Genomic DNA, 17,961 nt, shown 5'->3' on the forward strand with positions numbered 1-17,961 from the left:
TCATAGTCTAACTAACAGCCATAGTCTAACAGCCATAGTCTAACAGTCATAGTATAACATAGTCTAACTAACAGCTATAGTCTAACAGTCACAGTCTAACAGCCATAGTCTAACAGCCATTGTCTAACATAGTCTAACTATAAGATAAAAGGCCACTACCAACAATAGCGTATAACTAATAACTGATGGTAACACTGTACTAATAAGTGATGTTAACCCTGCACTTATAACTACCGATAACACTATACTAATAACTGAGTTAGGTTGTGTAATCTTCCCTGAACTTCTAAATCACAGTTGTTGTTACATTGTTACACCAGCAATATAACGCAAATCTTCCCAGTAACTCAAAAATCAGGACCATTAAAACCACATTTATTATCGCTTGCTCATATATTAGACACGATACTCATGCAAAAAAAGACACAGGCTAATGCACCTACACACATTAATATTTTTGCTCTAGTGTCTAGAACCACTTACAAAAATATATTGATTTTGCACGTCTCTTGCGAAAAGTTTTTGTTTTCTTTAATAGACCATTTAATTTTTTTTTCTTGCATGCCCAGCAGCCTCAGGAAGAACGTAAAATAAATGTTTAGACAGACATTTCGTCGATAATACTTAAATATTTGGTGTAAAGCTAAGAACACATGTTTTTGACCATCTGACCGGTGTGGAAGTTCAATAATCGACTCGCCAATGAAGTTCCCAGTCAAAATAATGATTTCTTTGACGTGGTCATCACACTAAGACTTTCCTCTACCACTGTAGTGCACATTCTCAAAGTAGTTATCGAGTCATAATGTCTCCCTGACCATAAAATAATCATTTAAATGTCAAAATACTTCTTTTTTTTTTACCTCGAAGTGTCCCACCTCCTCATCAGATGATCATCAAGTATGAGAGAATAAACAAGAACACGTTTGTATGTGTTGAATCCCATATAAAAGTCTTAGATTCTACACCAGGGACGAATATTACCTATGCGACTTTGTTTCTTAAAGGAATCGAGTGCCGTAAACAAACTCACTTGTCATGAAAATTGTGTCATTTATAATTTTATAGTCATTCTCCCTCCATTATTTATAAAAATGTTGGAATACTTTATTCTTCATGATTTATTGTGGCAGACTAATGCCATAAATAATTTATATTATAGGCACGCTCAGTCGTATCTTAAGGAATTATAGGAATTTTCTACTATATTTGTGTTTCTTGTTGTTGGTTTATAGGGCCACTGACAGCTTACGCTGTATCGAACCCTTAGTTTTGCATGTCAAGGCCTTTTGCCTTTTTATAGCAAATTTGGAAGAGAATATAAAGACAAACACTGAATATTTAATATATTTTCTTGTCTTCTGGTATTATTGATGGATTTTTGGAAGGAGAGTTAACGAAAAGAGAGAAGAATGTAATTATTTTGAGTGATGTACAAATGTTCTTCTCCATTACCACTGTTCAAATGAGTGTTCAACTCCACTATTTCTGGTTCGAGGGGGTGTTCCATTCCAGTACCTCTGGTTCGAGGGAGTGTTCCATTCCAGTACCTCCGGTTCACGTGAGTATTCCACTCCGGTACCTCTGGTTCGAGGGAGTGTTCCATTCCGGTACCTCTGGTTCACGTGAGTATTCCACTCCAGTACCTCTGGTTCGAGGGAGTGTTCCATTCCGGTACCTCTGGTTCACGTGAGTATTCCACTCCAGTACCTCTGGTTCGAGGGAATGTTCCATTCCAGAACCTCTGGTTCATGTGAGTGTTCCATTCCAGTACCTCTGGTTCATGTGAGTGTTCCATTCCAGAACCTCTGGTTCATGTGAGTGTTCCATTCCAGTACCTCTGGTTCGAGGGAGTGTTCCATTCCAGTATCTCTGGTTCACGTGAGTATTCCATTCCAGTACCTCTAGTTCACGTGAGTATTCCATTCCAGTACCCCTGATTCGAGGGAATGTTCCATTCCAGAACCTCTGGTTCATGTGAGTGTTCCATTCCAGTACCTCTGGTTCATGTGAGTGTTCCATTCCAGTACCTCTGGTTCATGTGAGTGTTCCATTCCAGTACCTCTGGTTCACGTGAGTGTTCCATTCCAGTACCTCTGGTTCACGTGAGTGTTCCATTCCAGTACCTCTGGTTCATGTGAGTGTTCCATTCCAGTACCTCTGGTTCATGTGAGTGTTCCATTCCAGTACCTCTGGTTCGAGGGAGTGTTCTATTCCAGTACCTCTGGTTCACGTGAGTATTCCATTCCAGTACCTCTAATTCACGTGAGTGTTCCATTCCAGTACCTCTGGTTCACGTGAGTGTTCCATTCCAGTACCTCTGGTTCATGTGAGTGTTCCATTCCAGTACCTCTGGTTCATGTGAGTGTTCCATTCCAGTACCTCTGGTTCGAGGGAGTGTTCTATTCCAGTACCTCTGGTTCACGTGAGTATTCCATTCCAGTACCTCTGATTCACGTGAGTGTTCCATTCCAGTACCTCTGGTTCATGTGAGTGTTCCATTCCAGTACCTCTGGTTCGAGGGAGTGTTCTATTCCAGTACCTCTGGTTCACGTGAGTATTCCATTCCAGTACCTCTGATTCACGTGAGTGTTCCATTCCAGTACCTCTGGTTCACGTGAGTGTTCCATTCCAGTATCTCTGGTTCACGTGAGTGTTCCACGTCCCCTCGTACCTCCTGGTTCTGCTCCACTTCACACACTATTTCTAGCCTGGCTTATTCCTTCTCTTCCATTCGCATCTTTTTTTCCCTTCTGGAGGCGCTGAAGTTACTATTTGAATCACTAACCCAGGAGGATTAATAACCCAGGGTAACCCAAGAAAGTTAAACAATGTAGTTTATACCTACTGGGGGTTCACAGGTCATTCCACAGGATGCGACCTGCAACAGGTCCAATAACCTGCAGGTACCTACGTTAGGAGACGTGTCCGAGACAGAACCCGAGTGTTTCCAGTTGTGAACCGATAGCTCTGCCACATATTACCTTTCTCTTCATGTCTCTTCTCTGTAAATGTCTATGTTCTTCTCAGTCCGTTCCACCGTGGTTAAAGTCCTGTAAAATCACGAGTCATGATCAAGTTAGCTACAATGGCTGCCCTCTCTTGGATAATTACGATGGTTTAAGGTTATTGTCGTCTGTGGGCCTCCTGCTCTTTGGTAGGGGGTTGTATATTGCACCCACAGCTTGTTTACATCCAGTTGTTGATGCTGTCCAGGATGTTATACATCATCCTCCAGTTTTCCTTTCCAAGCTTCGTGACCAGACGAGTAACTACAGCATCTATTTCCTTGTCATCTGTGCATGTGTGCGTGTCCCTGCACACGCGTGTACGTGTCCACCCTGTACAGACACTGGCTAGGGGATGATGTCACCGGCAAGGTGGCCACAGCAGCACCAGCAGCAGCAGTAGGGAACAGCAGCTAAGCAGACGAGTGTCACTGTCCACAGCAGAGCTCAGAGCTGTCTGCACCGCTGCTGATTCCTCCCCTGTTAAGTATAAGAAGTCGATTATATTACCCGTATCTCACAACCCCAGCCCCCTCTACCTCAATGCAGCAGAAATGAATAATACAGAATGCAGCATAAGCTTTTAAAGTAGTTAAATATCAACACTGGGGACATGAAGAGTAGTGTTCGACTCACTCACAGGTTATCAAGAGTAAATTTATATACTAATTTCTTCAGGTTAAAATGGAAAATTGGCACCAACAACAGCCAGGAACAATTATTGTAATCTTTCGCTAGAACACTCCAGCTTAAGAGGTTTGAAAGCAGTCGGAAGAGGCATTCTGTAGTTATCACACAGAGACCAATAGCATAACACCCCACATAACACAACACATAACACCCCACATAACACCCTACATAACACCCTACATAACACCCCACATAACACACCACATAACACCCCACATAACACAACACATAACACCCCACATAACACCCTACATAACACCCCACATAACACATCACATAACACCCCACATAACACAACACATAACACCCCACATAACACCCTACATACCCCACATAACACGCCATATAACACATCACATAACACCCCACATAACACCCCACATAACACATCACAAAACACCCCACATAACACCCTACATAACACCCCACATAACACACCACATAGCACACCACATAACACCCCACATACCACCCCACATAACATCCCACACAACACCCTACATAACACTCCACATAACACACCACATAACACATCACAGCACCCCACATAACACCCCACATAACACCACACATAACACCCCACATAACACCCTACATAACACCCCACATAACACACCACATAACACCCCACATAACACACCACATAACACATCACAACACCCCACATAACACCCCACATAACACCCCACATAACACACCACATAACACCCCACATAACACACCACATAACACATCACAACACCCCACATAACACCCTACATAACACCCCACATAACACACCACATAACAACACATAACAAACCCACATAACACCCTACATAACACCCCACATAACACAACACAACACACCCACATAACACCCTACATAACACTCCACATACCACACCACATAACACATCACATAACACCCCACATAACACCCCACATAACACCCCACATAACACCCCACATAACACCCAACATAACACACCACGTAACACCCCACATAACACACCACATAACACCCCACATAACACACCACATAACACACCATATAACACCCCACATAACACCCAACATAACACACCACGTAACATCCCACATAACACAACACATAACACATCACATAACACCCCACATAACACCCCACATAACACCCCACATAACACACCATATAACACACCATATAACACACCATATAACACACCATATAACACACCATATAACACACCATATAACACACCATATAACACACCATATAACACCCCACATAACACCCCACATAACACCCTACAGAAAACCCCGCATAACACACCACATAGCAGCCCATATAACACACCACATAACACACCAAATAACGCCCCACATAACACCCCACAGAAAACCCCACATAACACACCACATAGCAGCCATGTAACACACCACATAACACCCCACATAACACACCGAAAGCACCACACATAACACACCACATAACACCCCACAGAACACACCAAATAACACACCACATAACGCACCACATAGCACCCCACATAACACACCACATAAAACCCCACATAACACACCACATAACACCCCATATAACACACCACATAACACCCCACAGAACACCCCACAGAACACACCACATAATGCACCACATAGCACCCCACATAACATACCCCATAAAAAACACATAACACACCACATAAAGCACCACATAGCACACCACATAACACCCCACATAACACACCACTTAACACACCACATAACACACCACATAATACACCACATAACACACCACATAACACACCACATAACACACCACATAACACACCACATAACACACCACATAACCCACCGCAGAACACACCATTATAACACCCCACATAACACACCACATAACACACCACAGAACACACCACATAACACCCCACATAACACACCACATAACACACCACAGAACACACCACATAACACCCCACATGACACACCACATAACACACCACATAGCTCACCACATAACACGCCACATAACACGCCACATAACACACCACATAAAACACCACATAACACCCCACATACCACACCACATAACACCACATAACACCCCACATAACACTCCACAGAACACACCACAGAACACGCCACATAACACCCCACATAACACACCACATAACTCACAACGTAACACACCACATAACACACCACATAACTCACTACACAACACACCACATAGCACACCACATAACACACCACAGGACACACCACATAACACCCCACATAACTCACCACATAACACACAGAACACCACATAACACCCCACATAACACACCACATAGCACCCCACATAACACCCCACAGAACACACCACATAACGCACCACATAGCACCCCACATAACACACCACATAAAACACCACATAACACACCACATAATACACCACATAGCACACCACATAGATCCCCATATAACACACAACACACCACATAACACCCCACAAAACACACCACATAACACACCACATAATACACCGCGTAACACACCACATAACACACCACATAACACACCACATAACACACCACATAACACACCACATAACACACCACATAACACACCACATAACACACCACAGAACACACCACATAACACACCACATAACACACCACATAACACCCCACAACACACCACATAACAAACCACATAACATCAAACATAACACACCACAGAACACACCACAGAACGCACCGCAGAGCACACCACATAACACCTCACATAACACAGCACATAACGCACCACATAACACACCACATAACACACCACATAACTCACCACATAACACACCACATAACACACCACATAACACACCACATAACACACCATATAACACCCCACATAACACACCACATAACACCCCACATAACACACCACATAGCACACCACATAACACACCACATAACACCCCACATAACACCCCACATAACACACCACATAACACCCCACATAACACACCACATAGCACACCACATAACACCCCACATAACACCCCACATAACACACCACATAACACCCCACATAACACCCCACATAACACACCACATAACACCCCACATAACACACCACATAACACACCACATAACACACCACAGAACACACCACATAACACACCACATAACACACCACATAACACCCCACAACACACCACATAACAGACCACATAACATCCCACAGAACACACCACAGAACGCACCGCAGAGCACACCACATAACACCTCACATAACACAGCACATAACGCACCACGTAACACACCACATAACACACCACATAACACACCACATAACACACCACATAGCACACCACATAACACACCACATAACACCCCACATAACACAGCACATAACACACCACATAACACACCACATAGCACACCACATAACACACCACATAACACCTCACATAACACAGCACATAACGCACCACATAACACGACATAACACACCACATAACACACCACATAACACACCACATAGCACACCACATAACACACCACATAACACACCACATAACACACCACATAACACACCACATAGCACACCACATAACACACCACATAACACACCACATAACACACCACATAACAAACCACATAACACACCACATAGCACACCACATAACACACCACATAACACCCCACATAACACACCACATAACACACCACATAACACACCACATAACACACCACATAACACCCCACATAACACCCCACATAACACCCCACATAACACACCACATAACACCCCACATAACACACCACATAGCACACCACATAACACACCACATAACACCCCACATAACACACCACATAGCACACCAAATAACACACCACATAACACCCCACATAACACACGACATAACACACCACATAGCACACCACATAACACACCACATAGCACACCACATAACATTACAACTCACCATTAACCACATGGACAATAACAGAAGCAGGCTGGGCACAGTCTGGTCTACAGGTGTAGTTGCCGGAGTCTACCTTGAGGGCAGGTGTGAGGAAAAGTTTAGAGGTGGTCCTCGAAGGTGTCTTCTCGATCTCCACGCTCACCCCGCCCCTGTGTGAGGTGTCAGGGGTGACGCAGGGGTGTCACGGGTGATGCAAGGGCGTCAGGGGTGACGCAGGGGTGTCACGGGTGATGCAAGGGCGTCAGGGGTGACGCAGGGGTGTCAGAGGTGATGCACGATGTCAGGGGAGAGGGCAGGAATAAGGCAAGATGAGGGGGAAAAGAATGAAGAAGCAATTAATGTTTGATAAATGTTAGAGTGAGATGCACACACACAGACGCACACACATAGACGCACACACACACACACACACACACACACACACACACACACGCACACACACACAAGGAGAGCAGTCGTAGAGCCAGAAACGAATATGCACAGATAATAACATTAAAATGGTATAAAATACCGACAGATTGTTAGGTAAGACACATATGCAACAGTTAGGTATCTTTATTTCGAAACGTTTCGCCTACACAGTAGGCTTCTTCAGTCGAGTACAGAAAAGTTGATAGAAGCAGAAGATACTTGAAGACGATGTAATCAGTCCATCACCCTTAAAGTTTTGAGGTGGTCAGTCCCTCAGTCTGGAGAAGAGCATTGTTCCGTTGTCTGAAACAATATGAAGTTGAAGTGACAGGATGGAGCCTTTATATAGTGCCAGGAGGTGAGACGTAGGTTGCTTTGGGAGGGCAGGTCCCTCTCAAACCCAGCCGTTCTCACTAGTAGAGGTCGAAGTTGATGGTCTGTACCAAGATACCCTTGTGTTGCAGTGTCTGACAGAATATAAAGGCTCCATCCTGTCACTTCAACTTCATATTGTTTCAGACAACGGAACAATGCTCTTCTCCAGACTGAGGGACTGACCACCTCAAAACTTTAAGGGTGATGGACTGATTACATCGTCTTCAAGTATCTTCTGCTTCTATCAACTTTTCTGTACTCGACTGAAGAAGCCTACTGTGTAGGCGAAACTTTTCGAAATAAAGATACCTAACTGTTGCATATGTGTCTTACCTAACAATCTGTCGGTATTTTATACCATTTTAATGTTCATTCTGTCAGACACTGCAACACAAGGGTATCTTGGTACAGACCATCAACTTCGACCTCTACTAGTGAGAACGGCTGGGTTTGAGAGGGACCTGCCCTCCCAAAGCAACCTACGTCTCACCTCCTGGCACTATATAAAGGCTCCATCCTGTCACTTCAACTTCATATTGTTTCAGACAACGGAACAATGCTCTTCTCCAGACTGAGGGACTGACCACCTCAAAACTTTAAGGGTGATGGACTGATTACATCGTCTTCAAGTATCTTCTGCTTCTATCAACTTTTCTGTACTCGACTGAAGAAGCCTACTGTGTAGGCGAAACGTTTCGAAATAAAGATACCTAACTGTTGCATATGTGTCTTACCTAACATGCACAGATAAGAAGGGAGGCCCAACGACAATATGAAAACGACATAGCAGCGAAAGCCAAATCTGACCTGAAGCTGTTGTACAGCCACATCAGGAGGACCAGGTAATCAGGCTAAGGAAGGAAGGAGGAGAGACAACAAGAAATGACCGTGAAGTATGTGAGGAACTCAACAAGAGATTCAAAGAAGTGTTCACAGAGGAGACAGAAGGGGCTCCAGAAAGACGGAGAGGTGGGGCACACCACCATGTGCTGGACACAGTGCACACAACCGAGGAAGTAGTGAAGAGGCTTCTGAGTGAGCTAGATATCTCAAAGGCAATGGGGCCAGATAACATCTCCCCATGGGTCCTGAGAGAGGGAGCAGAGGCAATATGTGTACCTCTAACAACAATATTCAATACATCTATCGAAACAGGGAGATTGCCTGAGGCATGGAAGACAGCAAATGTAGTCCCAATCTTTAAAAAAGGAGACAGACATGAAGCACTAAACTACAGACCAGTGTTACTGACATGTATAGTATGCAAAGTCATGGAGAAGATTATCAGGAGAAGTGTGGTGGAACACCTAGAAAGGAATGATCTCATCAACAGCAGCCAACATGGTTTCAGGGACTGGAAATCCTGTGTCACAAACCTACTGGAGTTCTATGACATGGTGACAGCAGTAAGACAAAAGAGAGAGGGGTGGGTGGATTGCATTTTCTTGGACTGCAAGAAGGCATTTGACACAGTTCCACACAAGAGATTAGTGCAAAAACTGGAGGACCAAGCAGGGATAACAGGGAAGGCACTACAATGGATCAGGGAATACTTGTCAGGAAGACAGCAGCGAGTCATGGTACGTAGCGAGGTGTCAGAGTGGGCACCTGTGACCAGCGGGGTCCCACAGGGGTTGTGAAGGCTTACTCAGCCCTGTAACAACTTCAGTCAGTATTACCAAGGCTGGCTCTTCCTCAGGAAAATTAATGAATAGAAAAAGAAATAATAACAGACAATGATAAACACTTTATTATTTAGAAACGGAAAATGTAAAACAATAAAACATGAATGGGTATCCTAATTGAAAGAAAAATGAAAAATGAAATGAAAAAAAATTACTTTTGAACTCAACGCTAATATAGGTATATCGTGGTAATGGGGTGTCAGGTGTTGGTGACACTGTGTTGTTGAAATCGTAGCCGTTGCTGATGTGGGGAGGGGGGTAGCAGGTGTTGGTGACCACCACTGGCTCATTCTTCACAGAGTGTAGCCGTGAATAATTCCTTCAGATGACAGGAACACAGGTTCGTTACCACTGCTATGATGAGGGGTTAGGTCCTGTGTTGGCTTACATAACAGGTAAATAGGTTAAACATGGGACGTCTCAGGACGTTAGTCCGTCTCCTTCTATTCTTCTCGTTGGTTGGCATGTGACCCTCTCTGTCATTCCAAGCTGTAAAGAGAGACAGATTACCCACTGCTTAAGAAATCATTCTCCATGATAAGTACAATACCTAAAAGCTGTGGTGATTATTAAAACATTTAACAGATAAAGACTGAAAGCACTAAGTTAATTATTGGTCAAAAGTGAAGCTTTCAACCAATAAGTCCACTAAAATATGATCAGGCATGTACTTACAGTAGTGTTGAGAGCTGTGAGTCGAGTGATTTACTGTTTGACCAGAGCCCCACACGTCACCTTTCGGGGGGGAGGGAGGGGGGGAAGAGGGAGGGGAAGGGATAGTGGGAGCTGGACTTACCCTACCTTAACAAGTAGCCAGCAATCAAACTATTGTTACTATACACTCCCTCGCTACTCCTATCTATTGAACTTTTCCCTCACAAGGGTCAGTCCTAGGACCAGTGCTGTTTCTGGTATTTGTGAACGACATGACGGAAGGAATAGACTCCGAAGTGTCCCTGTTTGCAGATGACGTGAAGTTGAAGAGAAGAATTCATTCGATCGAAGACCAGGCAGAACTACAAAGGGATCTGGACAGGCTGCAGACCTGCTCCAGCAATTGGCTCCTGGAGTTTAACCCCACCAAGTGCAAAGTCGTGAAGATTGGGGAAGGGCAAAGAAGACCACAGACTGAGTTCAGTCTAGGGGGCCAGAGACTACAAACCTCACTCAAGGAAAAAGATCTTGGGGTGAGTATAACACCAGGCACATCTCCTGAAGCGCACATCAACCAAATAACTGCTGCAGCATATGGGCGCCTTGCAAACCTCAGAACAGCATTCCGACATCTTAATAAGGAATCGTTCAGGACCCTGTACACCGTGTACGTTAGGCCCATATTGGAGTATGCGGCACCAGTTTGGAACCCACACCTACCCAAGCGCGTAAAGAAACTAGAGAAAGTGCAAAGGTTTGCAACAAGACTAGTCCCAGAGCTAAGAAGTATGTCCTACGAGGAGAGGTTAAGGGAAATCAACCTGACGACACTGGAGGACAGGAGAGATAGGGGGGACATGATAACGACATACAAAATATTGAGAGAAATTGACAAGGTGGACAAAGACAGGATATTCCAGAGATGGGACACAGCAACAAGGGGACACAGTTGGAAATTGAAGACACAGATGAATCACAGGTATGTTAGGAAGTATTTCTTCAGCCAGAGTAGTCAGGAAGTGGAATAGTTTGGGAAGCGATGTAGTGGAGGCAGGATCCATACATAGCTTTAAGCAGAGGTATGATAAAGCTCACGGTTCACGGAGAGTGACCTAGTAGCGACCAGTGAAGAGGCGGGGCCAGGAGCTCGGACTCGACCCCCGCAACCTCAACTAGGTGAGTACAACTAGGTGAGTACACACACACACACACACACACACACACACACACACACACACACACACACACACACACACACACTCACCTGGGAGAATCATAGTCGAGTCTGTAAGAGTCACGGTACCAGACAACAGCACCCACGTTGTCTGAGTGTGTGTTGACGCGACAGGTCAACCTGATGGTCGATCCGTTCTGTATGTATACCTCTGATGGGCCAGCGATCCTCGCCTTCTGTACTGTGGGAGAGTCACTGTGGGTGAGTGAGAGTCAATGTGGGTGAGTGATATTCACTGTGGATGAGTGAGAGTCACTGTGGGTGAGTAAGAGTCACTGTGGGTGAGTAAGAGTCACTGTGGGGGAGTGAGAGTCAATGTGGGCGAGTAATATTCACTCTGGATGAGTGAGAGCCACTGTGGGTGAGTAAGAGTCGCTGTGGGTAAGAGTCACTGTGGGTGAGTAAGAGTCACTGTAAGTGAGTGAGAGTCACTGTGGGTGAGTGAGAGTCACTGTGGGTGAGTAAGAGTCACTGTGGGTGAGTAAGAGTCACTGTAAGTGAGTAAGAGTCACTGTGGGTGAGTGAGAGTCACTGTGGGTGAGTAAGAGTCACTGTGGGTGAGTAAGAGTCACTGTGGGTGAGTAAGAGTCACTGTGGGTGAGTAAGAGTCACTGTGGGTGAGTAAGAGTCACTGTAAGTGAGTAAGAGTCACTGTGGGTGAGTGAGAGTCACTGTGGGTGAGTAAGAGTCACTGTGGGTGAGTAAGAGTCACTGTGGGTGAGTGAGAGTCACTGTGGGTGAGTAAGAGTCACTGTGGGTGAGTAAGAGTCACTGTGGGTGAGTAAGAGTCACTGTGGGTGAGCAAGAGTCACTGTGGGTAAGTGAGAGTCAATGTGGGTGAGTATTATAGGTGGTCAGCCCCTCAACCTCCAGACTAAGGGACTGACCACCTCAGGTACTTTACCTCACTACTACACCTGCTGTATTTGACTGAAGAAGCCTGCGGTGTAGGAGAAACCCAACTGTTTCACATGTGTCTTAATCATCAGTTCGCCGGTATTTTATACCGTTTTACAACCTGACCTTTACAGAACTGGAAATTGATTTCGATTGACCGAGAACCGGTTCCAGGTTGTCTTATTTAAAATTATGATTGTTTTGGTGTAATTCAAGGTCAGGGGTGTGATACAAGGTCAGGGGTGTGATACAAGGTCAGGGGTGTGTTACAAGGTCAGGGGTGTGATACAAGGTCAGGGGTGTGATACAAGGTCAGGGGTGTGATACAAGGTCAGGGGTGTGATACAAGGTCAGGGGTGTGTTACAAGGTCAGGGGTGTGATACAAGGTCAGGGGTGTGATACAAGGTCAGGGGTGTGATACAAGGTCAGGGGTGTGATACAAGGTCAGGGGTGTGTTACAAGGTCAGGGGTGTGATACAAGGTCAGGGGTGTGATACAAGGTCAGGGGTGTGATACAAGGTCAGGGGTGTGATACAAGGTCAGGGGTGTGATACAAGGTCAGGGGTGTGATACAAGGTCAGGGGTGTGATACAAGGTCAGGGGTGTGATACAAGGTCAGGGGTGTGATACAAGGTCAGGGGTGTGATACAAGGTCAGGGGTGTGTTACAAGGTCAGGGGTGTGATACAAGGTCAGGGGTGTGATACAAGGTCAGGGGTGTGATACAAGGTAAGGGGTGTGAAACAAGGTCATGGGTGTGATACAAGGTCATGGGTGTGATACAAGGTCAGGGGTGTGATACAAGGTCAGGGGTGTGATACAAGGTCAGGGGTGTGATACAAGGTCAGGGGTATGATACAAGGTCAGGGGTGTGATACAATGTCAGGGGTGTGATACAAGGTCAGGGGTGTGATACAAGGTCAGGGGTGTGATACAAGGTCAGGGGTGTGATACAAGGTCAGGGGTGTGTTACAAGGTCAGGGGTGTGATACAAGGTCAGGGGTGTGATACAAGGTCAGGGGTGTGATACAAGGTCAGGGGTGTGATACAAGGTCAGGGGTGTGATACAAGGTAAGGGGTGTGAAACAAGGTCATGGGTGTGATACAAGGTCAGGGGTGTGATACAAGGTCAGGGGTGTGATACAAGGTCATGGGTGTGATACAAGGTCAGGGGTGTGATACAAGGTCATGGGTGTGTTACAAGGTCAGGGGTGTGATACAAGGTCAGGGGTGTGATACAAGGTCAGGGGTGTGATACAAGGTCAGGGGTGTGATACAAGGTCAGGGGTGTGATACAAGGTCAGGGGTGTGATACAAGGTCATGGGTGTGTTACAAGGTCAGGGGTGTGATACAAGGTAAGGGGTGTGATACAAGTCAGGGGTGTGATACAAGGTCAGGGGTGTGATACAAGGTCAGGGGTGTGATACAAGGTCAGGGGTGTGATACAAGGTCAGGAGTGTGATACATGGTCAGGGGTGTGATACAAGGTCAAGAGTGTGATACAAGGTCAGGGATGTGATACAAGGTCAGGGGTGTGATACAAGGTCAGGGGTGTGATACAAGGTCAGGGGTGTGATACAAGGTCAGGGGTGTGTTACAAGGTCAGGGGTGTGATACAAGGTCAGGGGTGTGATACAAGGTCAGGGGTGTGATACAAGGTCAGGGGTGTGTTACAAGGTCAGGGGTGTGATATAAGGTCAGGGGTGTGATATAAGGTCAGGGGTGTGATACAAGGTCAGGGGTGTGATACAAGGTCAGGGGTGTGATACAAGGTCAGAGGTGTGATACAAGGTCAGGGGTGTGATACAATGTCAGGGGTGTGATACAAGGTCAGGGGTGTGTTACAAGGTCAGGGGTGTGATACAAGGTCAGGAGTGTGATACAAGGTCAGGGGTGTGATACAAATTCAGGGGTGTGATACAAGGTCAGGGGTGTGTTACAAGGTCAGGGGTGTGATACAAGGTCAAGGGTGTGATACAAGGTCAGGGGTGTGATACAAGGTCAGGGGCGTGATACAAGGTCAGGGGTGTGATACAATGTCAGGGGTGTGATACAAGGTCATGGGTGTGATACAAGATCAGGGGTGTGATACAAGGTCAGGGGTGTGATACAAGGTCAGGGGTGTGCTACAACGTCAGAGGTGTGATACAAGGTCAGGGGTGTGATACAAGGTCAGGGGTATGATACAAGGTCAGGGGTGTGTTACAAGGTCAGGGGTGTGATACAAGGTCAGGGGTGTGATACAACGTCATAGGTGTGATACAAGGTCAGAGGTGTGATACAATGTCAGGGGTGTGATACAAGGTCAGGGGTGTGATACAAGGTCAGGGGTGTGATACAAGGTCAGGGGTGTGATAAAAGGTCAGGGGTGTGATACAAGGTCAGGGGTGTGATACAAGGTCAGGGGTGTGTTACAAGGTCAGGGGTGTGATACAAGGTCAGGGGTGTGATACAAGGTTAGGGGTGGGATACAAGGTCAGGGGTGTGATACAAGGTCATGGGTGTGATACAAGGTCAGGGGTGTGATACAAGGTCAGGGGTATGATGCAAGGTCATGGGTGTGATACAAGGTCAGGGGTGTGTTACAAGGTCAGGGGTGTATTACAAGGTCAGGGGTGTGATACAAGGTCATGGGTTTGATACAAGGTCAGGGGTGTGTTACAAGGTCAGGGGTGTGATACAAGGTCAGGGGTGTGATACAAGGCCAGGGGTGTGATACAAGGTCAGGAGTGTGATACAAGGTCAGGGGTGTGTTACAAGGTCAAGGGTGTAATACAAGGTCAGGGGTGTGTTACAAGGTCAGGGGTGTGATACAAGGTCATGGGTGTGATACAAGGTCAGGGGTGTGATACAAGGTCAGGGGTGTGATACAAAGTCATGAGTGTGATAAAAGGTCAGGGGTGTGATACAAGGTCAGGGGTATGATACAAGGTCATGGGTGTGATACAAGGTCAGGGGTATGATACAAGGTCAGGGGTGTGATACAAGGTCAGGGGTATGATAAAAGGTCAGGGGTGTGATACAAGGTCAGGGGTATGATACAAGGTCAGGGGTATGATACAAGGTCAGGGGTGTGATAAAAGGTCAGGGGTGTGATACAAGGTCAGGGGTGTGATACAAGGTCAGGGGTGTGATAAAAGGTCAGGGGTGTGATACAAGGTCAGGGGTGTGATAAAAGGTCAGGGGTGTGATACAAGGTCAGGGGTGTGATACAAGGTCAGGGGTGTGATAAAAGGTCAGGGGTGTGATACAAGGTCAGGGGTATGATACAAGGTCAGGGGTGTGATAAAAGGTCAGGGGTGTGATACAAGGTCAGGGGTGTGATAAAAGATCAGGGGTGTGATACAAGGTCAGGGGTATGATACAAGGTCAGGGGTGTGATAAAAGGTCAGGGGTGTGATACAAGGTCAGGGGTATGATACAAGGTCAGGGGTGTGATACAAGGTCAGGGGTATGATACAAGGTCAGGGGTGTGATACAAGGTCAGGGGTGTGATACAAGGTCAGGGGTATGATACAAGGTCAGGGGTGTGATACAAGGTCAGGGGTGTGATACAAGGTCAGGGGTATGATACAAGGTCAGGGGTGTGATAAAAGGTCAGGGGTGTGATACAAGGTCAGGGGTGTGATAAAAGGTCAGGGGTGTGATACAAGGTCAGGGGTATGATACAAGGTCAGGGGTGTGATAAAAGGTCAGGGGTGTGATACAAGGTCAGGGGTATGATACAAGGTCAGGGGTGTGATACAAGGTCAGGGGTATGATACAAGGTCAGGGGTGTGATACAAGGTCAGGGGTATGATACAAGGTCAGGGGTATGATACAAGGTCAGGGGTTGGATACAAGGTCAGGGGTGTGATACAAGGTCAGGGGTATGATACAAGGTCAGGGGTATGATACAAGGTCAGGGGTGTGATACAAGGTCAGGGGTATGATACAAGGTCAGGGGTATGATACAAGGTCAGGGGTGTGATACAAGGTCAGGGGTGTGATACAAGGTCAGGGGTGTGATACAAGGTCAGGGGTATGATACAAGGTCAGGGGTATGATACAAGGTCAGGGGTGTGATACAAGGTCAGGGGTGTGATACAAGGTCAGGGGTGTGATACAAGGTCAGGGGTATGATACAAGGTCAGGGGTGTGATACAAGGTCAGGGGTATGATACAAGGTCAGGGGTATGATACAAGGTCACGGGTGTGATACAAGGTCAGGGGTGTGATACAAGGTCAGGGGTGTGATATAAGGTCAGGGGTATGATACAAGGTCAGGGGTATGATACAAGGTCAGGGGTGTGATACAAGGTCAGGGGTGTGATACAAGGTCAGGGGTGTGATACAAGGTCAGGGGTATGATACAAGGTCAGGGGTATGATATAAGGTCAGGGGTGTGATACAAGGTCAGGGGTGTGATACAAGGTCAGGGGTGTGATACAAGGTCAGGGGTATGATACAAGGTCAGGGGTGTGATACAAGGTCAGGGGTATGATACAAGGTCAGGGGTATGATACAAGGTCAGGGGTGTGATACAAGGTCAGGGGTATGATACAAGGTCAGGGGTATGATACAGGGGTATGATAAAAGGTCAGGGGTGTTATACAAGGTCAGGGGTGTGATACAAGGTCAGGGGTGTGATACAAGGTCAGGGGTATGATACAAGGTCAGGGGTATGATACAAGGTCAGGGGTGTGATACAAGGTCAGGGGTGTGATACAAGGTCAGGGGTGTGATACAAGGTCAGGGGTATGATACAAGGTCAGGGGTATGATACAAGGTCAGGGGTGTGATACAAGGTCAGGGGTGTGTTACAAGGTCAGGGGTGTGATTCAATGTTATTAAATGTTTATTTTTGTATTTGAATTTCATTTAAGTACAAGATCTTGCTGGAGATCACTGACCTTACCTTCCACAGCTAGAAGGACAGGCAGTGGAGTTCCCTGACCTTACCTTCCACAGCTAGGAAGACAGGCAGGGAGGTCACTGGACTTACCTTCCACAGCTAGGAGGACAGGCAGAGAGATCTTAGGACTGGTGGAGACCTGGCACTCATACACTCCAGCATCCCTAAAGGTCACTGA

General features: G+C 46.2%; 2 protein-coding genes across 2 annotated transcripts in view; one reads left to right on the forward strand and one right to left on the reverse strand.

The window, feature by feature from the left end:
• LOC128697697 (uncharacterized) overlaps positions 1 to 17,961 on the forward strand; it is a 265,769-nt gene that overhangs the window by 28,886 nt on the left and 218,922 nt on the right. The window lies entirely within an intron of this gene.
• Positions 390 to 17,961, reverse strand: part of LOC128697665 (kin of IRRE-like protein 2) — a 19,706-nt gene continuing 2,134 nt past the window's right edge. The window contains exons 3-6 of the mRNA XM_070099474.1: positions 17,874 to 17,961; positions 12,022 to 12,172; positions 7,633 to 7,781; positions 390 to 3,488 (exon numbers count right to left, since the gene is read on the reverse strand). The exon at positions 17,874 to 17,961 is cut by the window's right edge and continues 45 nt beyond it. Of these exons, the coding sequence (XP_069955575.1) occupies positions 3,370 to 3,488; positions 7,633 to 7,781; positions 12,022 to 12,172; positions 17,874 to 17,961 (507 nt within the window). The 3' untranslated portion in view covers positions 390 to 3,369. The remainder of the gene's footprint in view (positions 3,489 to 7,632; positions 7,782 to 12,021; positions 12,173 to 17,873) is intronic.

The sequence above is a fragment of the Cherax quadricarinatus genome, chromosome 68 (genome assembly GCF_038502225.1).
Source record: "Cherax quadricarinatus isolate ZL_2023a chromosome 68, ASM3850222v1, whole genome shotgun sequence".
Lineage (NCBI taxonomy): Eukaryota > Metazoa > Arthropoda > Malacostraca > Decapoda > Parastacidae > Cherax > Cherax quadricarinatus.